Raw genomic sequence first — 9,174 nt, forward strand, 5'->3', positions numbered from 1 at the left:
AGCATGGGGGAATTATGGCCTCCTCATGACTCATGGACTTCAACTCCCAGAATTCCTGAGCCAGCATAGGGAAAACTTTGCCCCCCCCCATGACTTGTGGACTTCAACTCCCAGAATTCCTGAGCCAGCATGGGGAAAACTTTGCCCCCCCCATGACTTGTGGACTTCAATCCCAGAATTCCTGAGCCAGCGTGGGGAAAACTTTGCCCCCCCCATGACTTGTGGACTTCAGCTCCCAGAATTCCTGAGCCAGCATGGCTCAGCTTGGAAACCTCCCTTTCCCCTCAGCATGGCTGGTTCAGGAATTCTGGGAGTTGAAGTCCACCAGTCATAAAAGAGCCAAGGTTGCCTACCCCTGCATCTGGCTGTTCAGATCCTTAGGAACCCTTTGTCCACCCCTAAAGCTTGGGATGGCTGTTTTTCTATCCTTCTTTGGCTGCTGACTTTTAGCCTCACACAGGCAGTCCTCGACTTACGACCGCAATTGAGCCCAAAATTTATGTCGCTAAGCAAGACGCCTGTCAAGTGATGGGACGTTTGCCCCATCTTACGACCTTTCTCACCACAAAGTGTTAAGCGAATCCCTGCGGTTGTTCCGTTAGTAACACGGTTGTTAAGTGAATCCAGCTTGAGTTTGCATGTCAGAAGGTCGCCAAAGGGGATCACGTGATCCCTCCGGGAGGTAACTGCAACCATCATAAAGACGAGTCAGTTGCCAAGCGTCCAAATTTTGAACCCCTGACCATGGGGATGTTGCAACGGTCGTAAGTGTGAAAAAGGGGTCATACGTCACCTTTTTTTCCCAGTGCTGTTGTAACTTTGGTCACTAAATGCAGTAAGGAGAAACTTCCTGACAGTGAGAACAATTAACCAGTGGAACTACTTGCCTCCAGAAACGGTGAATGCTCCAACACTGGAAGTTTTTAAGAAGAGCCTGGACAGCCCTTTGTCCGAAATGGTACAGGGCTTCCTGCCTGAGCAGGGGGTTGGACTAGATGACCTCCGAGGTCCCTTCCAACTCTGTTGTTATTATTGTTGTTGTTGTAAGTCAAGGACTGCCTGTATAAGAGGTATTGCTATTGCTGTTCATGCATTTGAAGGACACATTTTCTTTCTGGCGAAGCTGTCCATCGGTCACTAAATGGAAGTGTTGTCAGTTGAGGACTGCCTGTTCTTGCTGCCTTTCGCTCACCTGGTCAAATTGTCGTCCTCCGCAGTGTCTCTCTCTTCGGCCTTGCCAGATTCTACCAGGATGGAGTTTTTTTCCACTATCTCCCCTTGGTCAAACATGGTGTGGAGACGGTAGTTGACGGTTTTGACCGTGGTGAAGAAGACGGCCACCACGGTGCAGTAAATTCCCGCCACCATGATGCTGGGGGGCATCACCTGCCAAAGGAGAAGGTCACAAAGTGAATAAGGAGGTCTCACATCCAGCAAACACGCCCCTTCGTCCTCGGCATCCGTGAGGTCGGACTGGGACACCTGTGAAAAAACGACGCTCGTCCTGCTGTCTAATGTCATGATCATGGTCAGTGCTCGTCTCAAAGATGAGTGTCATGGTTCCGACCGATGAAACTCCTCAAAGAACTTCGAGGCATTGTTAACCTTAAAGAATCTTTATTCGAGAAGCATAAGCATAGCATCAGCACGTACATAATCGAAGCCAAAAACTGAATTCCCCTCTCCTGAGCACACAGTATCAAAGCACAATTCCCTCCTCCAATTAACAGTCATAAATCACATTCCCCAATTAGCTTGAAATGCAGGCTTTCCCTCCAGTTCTCCAGCCCACCAATTCTTATCATCTCTTATGTCAATAACCTTGGTTCTCATGCTAGGTCCAGTATTGTTATGTCTAGCTAAACTCTCACGTACAACACCAGATATGACTCTCTATTCTACTCAGATGAAATCGCAAGAAGAAGAAGAGGACCAGACTACTGAACCAACTATAAATACCCTAAACCAGTGTTTCTCAACCTTGACAATTTTAAGGCGTGTGGACTTCAACTCGCAGAATTCCACAGCCAGCAATGCTGGCTGTAGAATTCTGGGAGTTGAAGTCCACACGCCTTAAAATTGTCAAGGTTGAGAAACACTGCCCTAAACCAAACATGGAGATTTGAATTATTAGGGCAACAACTTAACAATTACAAAGGGGCCAGTTCTTTTGAAAGACTGATAACTGGACGTTCTCCCTTGATTCAAACAACAGGTGTAGGAATGAAGGGAGATACATCCGAGGTTTTAGAGGCACTGGCATGGAAACTGGCCTGGCACAAAAAGAAAGCCAGAGTTAGATTTAAAAATGTGATGTAGAAATCTACTTAATGCGTAAAGCAGCTTTTTAGAGATCATGTTTTTTTTATATATTTAGCACTTAGATTTATAATGGGACACTTAGATTTATAAAGGTTCGCCTTGCTGGGATAGGGGCTCCTGCCTGAGCATGGGGTTGGACTAGAAGACCTCAAAGGTCCCTTCCAACTCTGTTAAGACTGTATTCTAGTCTACCGCCACGTGCCTGGCTGAGCAATTCTGGGAGTTGAAGTCCACAAGCCATAAGAGGGCCAAGTATGAAGACCCCTGGTCTAAATGTTTGACTGTAAGGACCAATGCACAGAAGGGCTAGACCGGACGTGGGAGAAGAGCTTCAACAGACGATTTGAGTCTCCCCATTGGAGAGACAGAAGGTGAGGTGTATCTCTGCATGTTTCGCAGCTCTTACCCTAAAATAGGTGTGTGAGTGACGTGGTGCTGCCAACACCAGCTACACACTGGGCTGCAATGTCACAAGTCGTGGGCTGCAAAAAACGAAACAAAACAAAAAAAAAACACCCCCAAACCCACAGCTGGAAAACATCCAGAAAAATCTCTGGGTTGTACAGGGAGTCTTCGACGTACGGCCACGATGAAGCCCAAAATTGTTGCAAAGAGAGCAGGGGGTTGGACTAGATGACCTCCAAGGTCCCTTCCAACTTTATATTATTATTATTATTATTATTATTATTATTATTACTACTACTACTATTATTATTATCTACAGTGGTTCCCTGTGAGGAGAAAGGTCGTAAAACGGGGCCAAATTCATTGAACAACTGTCTCACTTAGCAACAAAAAATTGGTGCTCAGTCGTGGTTGTGAATCAAGGACTTTATTAAGAGGAAATGTTAGGCAGTATTATTAAAAATACTGTAATAAATTCCTACTCCTCCCTCTGGGTCACTTTGAGAAATTGGATTTCAGATTAAAGATTAGATTCCTGACTTGACCTTGTCCCTTCTCTTTCACTCTTATTTCCTAGACATTTTCCATGGCTTTGCAACTCCGCGAAGGACATTTTTACTCAACGTGCAGCTCCTTTGTTTTGACTGCTTTAATCCTTTCATGAATACCGCAAAGGGACCGGGCCGGCAGTGTTATTTTTAAAAATTCAAAAAACAAAAACAAAAAACAAACCACAGAGCTGGAAGAAAAGGCCACTGAGGTTGCAGAATCTCACTTCTTCGTCTGGGCAGGATTGCAAATCCAAAGCAATCCTCAAAACTGTCTGTCCAACTCTGGCTTAAAAATACAGGTAGTCCTCGCTTTACGGCAATTCGTTGAATGGCTATTCGAAGTTGCAACGGCACTGGAAAAAGCGACCGTTTCTCACGCCAACGACCGTCGCAGCCTCCCCGTGGTCGCGTGATCAAAACTCACACGCTCGGCAACTGACTCGTATTTATGACGGTTTGCAGTGTCCGAGGGTCATGTGATCCCCTTTTGCGACCTTCTGTCAGGCGAAGTCAGTGGGGGAAGCCAGATTCGCTTAACGACCTTGCTAATAACTTAAAAACTGTGGTGAAGAATGGTGGCAAGAAAGGTTATAAAATGGGGGGGGGAATCTCATTTAACAAACGTCTCACTTAACAACGGAAATGTTCGCCTCAATTGTAGTTGTAGGTTGAGGACAACCCGTATCTAAAGGGGAAGCTATCCACTCCTCTGGGCCACCAATTCCTCTTATTATCCAGAAGTGGGTTTTTTTTCCCCCCTATCATTCAGTTGAAATCTGCTTCCTGTAACTAAAACCCACCATTCTGCGTCTTGCATTTTGGAACAAGAAAGAACAAGTTTCGACTTTCCCCAGTGCAGCTTCTTTCCACACACTGTTTGTTTGAAGAGGACTGTTGTTATTTCCCTTTAAAGAACACATTTTCTTAAATGTAGAAGAGATTGACTCAAGCCTTGCAGCGTTCGCACTCTTGACACGCTCACTCACCTATTTAAATTATCGAGATTCGGCCCTCGGCTTGTTTCCACAAAACCGGATGTTTCTACTTATTTCTTTTTATTTAGTCGATGTTCATCCTGCCTCTGCTTAACTCAAGACAGCGGGCAAACCTAACACTCCTTCTTTTTCCTATTTTCCCCACAACAACAACTCTGTGAGGTCGGCTGGTCAGAAGGAGAGTGATTGCCTCAAAGTCACCCAGCTGGCTTTCATGCCTAAGATGGGACTAGAACTCACCGACTCCTAGTGATTGGCCCAAAGTCACCCAGCCGGCTTTCATACAAGGCAGCACTAGAAGTCACTACCTCCTGGTGATTGGCAAAGTCACCCAGCTGGCGTTCATGTCTAAGGCAGAACTAGAACTCACCACCTCCTGGTGATTGGCCAAAGTCACCCAGTCAATTTTTGTCCTAAGGTGGAACTCGAACTCACCACCTCCTGGCGATTGGCTCAAAGTCACCCAGCCAGCTTTCCCCTAAGGTAGGACTAGAACTCACCATCTCCTGGTGATTGGCCCAAAGTCACCCAGCCAGCTTTCATACTTATGGTGGGACTAGAACTCACCATCTCCTGGTGATTGGCCCAAAGTCACCCAGTCGGCTTTAATGCTTAAGTCTGTATTAGAATTCACTGTCTCCTGCTGATTGGCCCAAAATCACCCTGCCAGCTTTCATCCTACGGTAGGACTAGAATTCACCATCTCCTGGTTTCTAGGCCAGCACCTTCACTTCTACACCAAACTGCCTCTATAACAACACCACCACACGTTGGCTCCTGCTTTCAGACTTTTTCCAAAACCTTTTTCTAATCTGCTTCCTACCCCAGATCAGCAGACATCACTTGACTTATTTGCAATAAATTGATTCCAGCAATGGTCCTGGGGAAATCTGGGAATAGAATTCCACGCATCTGGAAAGTACCTACGTTCAGAACTGCGAGGAAGAATGGAGTTTTGGGTCCCCAGAAAGAAAACTTTATATACTCAGCAACGTGCATTAACCAGGTTTTGAAACCAAAATTCGAGGCGCTCAACTGCTTGCTTGTTTTGAAATTCAACCTAAGTTTTATAATTGCCCTGTTCCGGCTTCTTATTTTGGAAAAGCAAGGCAGCTTTAATCCAGGCTACGAAAGCAAAACTCTGAAGCCTCATTGCAACTAATTGATATTAGCCTTCAGAATCTTTATAGCCTCCTTATTGATTCCTTAATGCACTGAAATTATCTGCAGTTTATTTTCGCCCTCGTTCAACAGGATGGTTTTCGGGAATTCCGATATTCTGGGCAACAACCAGACAGGAGGCTCAGAATAGACCGTTGTTAAACTGTTCCTACTGTGACCCTCCATATATAGTAAATGCCACTATTTCTGACTGAAGGATTGCTAAGTGTAGATTCTGTGGCCTCCTTCACCTCTTCTCTTTCCCTCCACGCTGCCCTCATGTCATGGCAGGTATCAGCCAAGTTGCATTTTCCAAGAAGCTACACCCAACACCGAGCATTGCGTCAACTTAGGAAATGTAACCACAGCCAAGAACTGTCGTGACTATATAGGAAGTGCCGAGGGCGAATAATCCCTCTGGGGAAATGATAGGTAAAGCATATGAAGGGTTGAGTAAACTACCATATCAATTGGAAAACTAACTAAGGGTAGACCCAACAGAGCAAGAAGCTAGACTGGATTAGACAGACCAGCATCCTTCCTAAGTACTGGCTAAAATCAGACGGGAGCCTAACCTTCGTTTTTATGTGTCTTGAAGGAAGGGGAAAAAAACAGGAAGCTAAAGAGGAGAGGAGAAGTGTTTCAGGAAGTTTGGAAGGAAGTGGAGATAGTCTTCTGCTTACAACAGTTCTTTTAGTGACCGGCATTGAAAAAAGTGACTTACAACTGTTTTGCACACTTACGAACATTGCAGCATCCCCAGGGTCACGTGATCAAAATTCAGACACTTGGCCACCGATTCACATTTATGACAGTTGCAGTGTCCTGGTGTCCTGTGATTCCCCCTTTTGCGGCCTTCCGACAAGCCGAGTCAACTGGGAAGTCAGATTCACTTAACAACCGTGTGACAAACTTGACAACTGTGGGGATTCCCTTAACCCGGGATCACGTGATCCCCTTTTGCGACCTTCCCCCTTTTTCCCCTCTTCTTCAAGGGGGAAGACAGATTCACTTAACAACGTTGTTACTAACTAATCCCCTGGAATGATTCACTTAACAACGGTGGCGAGAAAGGTCGTAAAACGGAGCAAAACTCACTTAACACACGTTTCATTTAGCAGTCAAAATTTTTACCAACTTAACCACTGAGAGCGACTCCCTCAGCAACGATGGCAAGAACAGCCATCAAGCGAGGCTGAATGTCTCGCTTAGCGACAAACGTCTTGGGCTCAACGTTGGTCGTAAGTCGAGGACCACCTGCACACCTTCCAGAAAGCGAGTCCAGAAATTAACCAGTGAAAGGAGGAAATTAGCCCAGATTTTCCCAACCTAGCCAGGCTGATGACTCACCATGTACAGCAGGAAAGGGAGGACGAGCAGAAAGATCCAGGTGTAGAGGTGAAAGCAGTTGGAGAAAGTGCTTTGATGCGGGTCGAAGAACCAGCCGCCGGTCAGCGAAGCCCAGACGCCCTGGCGTAAGATCTGGAGGACCTGCGACCCCATATCCACGGTGGGGCCGCCTCTTCTTCCTCCTCTCCGTCGTCTTCCTCCTCTCCCTCGCCGTCCTCCTCCAGAGGGAACACCACTGCCCAGCTGGAGCTCCCAGGGGCCTTCATTAAGGCAGCTTGAGTTCCATGATCTGGAAGGGCTGGGGAATCCAGAACCCGCCTCTGCCTCTCTCGAGTCCCGGCTGGGAGAGCCCACCGGCCCTTCCTGGGCTGCCAATGGCTCACCAGCCGGCGGGGCCGACCCTGCAGGGCTGGCAGGCGGCTGTAAAGGGCCACCACTACCCCTGGGGTCTGCCCCCCTTTCTGGCTGCTCCTCCTCTTCAGCCCCGCCCCTCAGGCCATGGGGGCGCCCCGAGGAGCCAGGGGTCGCCACCCGGGGGCTGGGGATCCCGCTGGGAGGGGAGGCCGCCCCCCCAAAGGGGCTCGGGGGCAGCAGGGGTGACCAGAGCCCCCCAAGGCTGCCTAGAGGGGGAGGCCCCTCCACCCCTGGGCCATGGGGGCCCCTCCCAGGATTGGGCTGCTAAAGGCGAGGGGGGCGCGGGGAGGAGGGTCCGCTTCCACTTCCCGCGGGTCTCCTGGGGAAACGGGGGGGCAGCATTAATCCGTAACACGCCCGGCCCCCTGCGCGCCCCGCAGGTCAAACGCGTCCGGGTCTTGTTCACTTCCGGGGTCAAGGGTCAGCCCGGCTCGGCCTAAGGAGCCGAGGGGGACGCCCGGCTCTCGAACCTCATCAGGGATTGGGGAGGCCGGAAGAAGCGCCCGAGCAGCTGCAGGCGAAGCGGCGGCACTGCGCATGCGGGGTCCTCTCACGTCCGCCTTCCAGACCGGAAGTCCAGGCGGAAATGGGAGAGCTGGTTGGCGGGGCCACGTAGAGCTATGAAAAGCAGAGGGGGCAGAGACGGGAAGTGAAACGGGAAGAGGGGGAATCCGAGTTTTTAATTGTTCCCCCCCCCCAATTAACACCAAACACGCCATCCGAATTAAGCCATTTTGCAATAGGCTGGAGGCAGAAATGAAGAAAAAAATCACTTTATACGTACCCATATACTCTCTCTCGCTCTCCATATTTATATATAAAGTACAGGTAGTCCTCGCCTTAACAAACCGTTCATTTAGTGGCCGTTCAAAGTTACAACGGCCCTGAAGACCATTTTTCACCAGAAAGTAAAATTGTGCGCACTATATCCATATTATGTCTATTATGTCTATTTCACTGTGCATAGAATACAATCTTACCCTGTATAAGTAAAAATATAAATGTATGCCGATTAGAATTTATGAAAGCAAAGATGTCTCGTGTGTTTATAGACAGTGCAACACAATGCATACAAAGGATACGTGAAAGGATAGAAACCATATGCATGCATATTGAAAGAGAACAAGCAGGCAAAAAAATATGAAGGAAAATAAAAATACACTGTTGGATTATGAATGCTCTTTCCTACAAATGTAACCCAGCCAACACCAGAAGTTTCATGCATATTGCCAGTGGGAAAACAAACATTTCAAAGTCGTGAAAGGAACTCAAAGCATTCTCTCCAGACAATGAAAGTACCCTCTCCAATTTACTATCTCTAGATGATAACTGTTTCTACAGGCTGTCCCAACAGACCTCACGCTTCCTATCGCCGTTAAAGGAAACGGTGGTGCGCATGCGCGAATGACTGCCAGGCTACAAATGCGCATGCGAGCCAGATCTGCCGAGGTAAGAACGGAGTTCATCCTCCAAGGGAGACCCTCGTGATAATGCGCATGCGCAGGTTCTCTGACGTTAATTGCACTTGTAGCTTCACTCCAAAGGGCGGGCATTTAAGCGTTAGACTACTTGCTATGGGTCCGTTCCCTTTGAGAGGCAGTCTTGTCCCCCAATGAGAAATGAATATCAATTCCTGGCTTTGCAAGTCACGAGTAGGTAGCTTGGTTCTTGCTGATACGATATTAATATTAATTGCAAACTTACGATAAAGCCCCAGGTTGGCCTAAAAGTCTCCAAGACGAGCACTAGATGGCGGCAGAAATATTTTAAAAAAGCTTTGCCGCCATCTGTTGGCTATCCCAAATTTTGCATCCCCAATGAGAAATTTTTATTTACCATAGCTACCCTAGTTTTTTTTTTAAAATACTTACAAAATAACCTGTCACCTGTTGCATCATCAAACAGCAAAACAGAATGATGATGTGCAAAATATCTCTTGGCTGAGACGTGAAACATTTGCAAGGGGGAGGGAAAAT

At 47.6% G+C, this 9,174-nt stretch overlaps 1 protein-coding gene across 1 annotated transcript in view; it reads right to left on the reverse strand.

Annotated features, from left to right (window-relative positions):
* The window catches only part of PCNX3 (pecanex 3), a 42,739-nt gene extending 34,976 nt beyond the window's left edge, over positions 1 to 7,763 (reverse strand). The window contains exons 1-2 of the mRNA XM_039366186.1: positions 6,785 to 7,763; positions 1,193 to 1,386 (exon numbers count right to left, since the gene is read on the reverse strand). Coding sequence (XP_039222120.1) covers positions 1,193 to 1,386; positions 6,785 to 6,937 — 347 coding nt within the window. The 5' untranslated portion in view covers positions 6,938 to 7,763. The remainder of the gene's footprint in view (positions 1 to 1,192; positions 1,387 to 6,784) is intronic.
* Between the last annotated feature and the right edge of the window lie 1,411 nt (positions 7,764 to 9,174).

Source organism: Crotalus tigris, unplaced genomic scaffold (genome assembly GCF_016545835.1).
Source record: "Crotalus tigris isolate CLP2741 ecotype Arizona unplaced genomic scaffold, ASM1654583v1 scf7180000020245.1906669, whole genome shotgun sequence".
Lineage (NCBI taxonomy): Eukaryota > Metazoa > Chordata > Lepidosauria > Squamata > Viperidae > Crotalus > Crotalus tigris.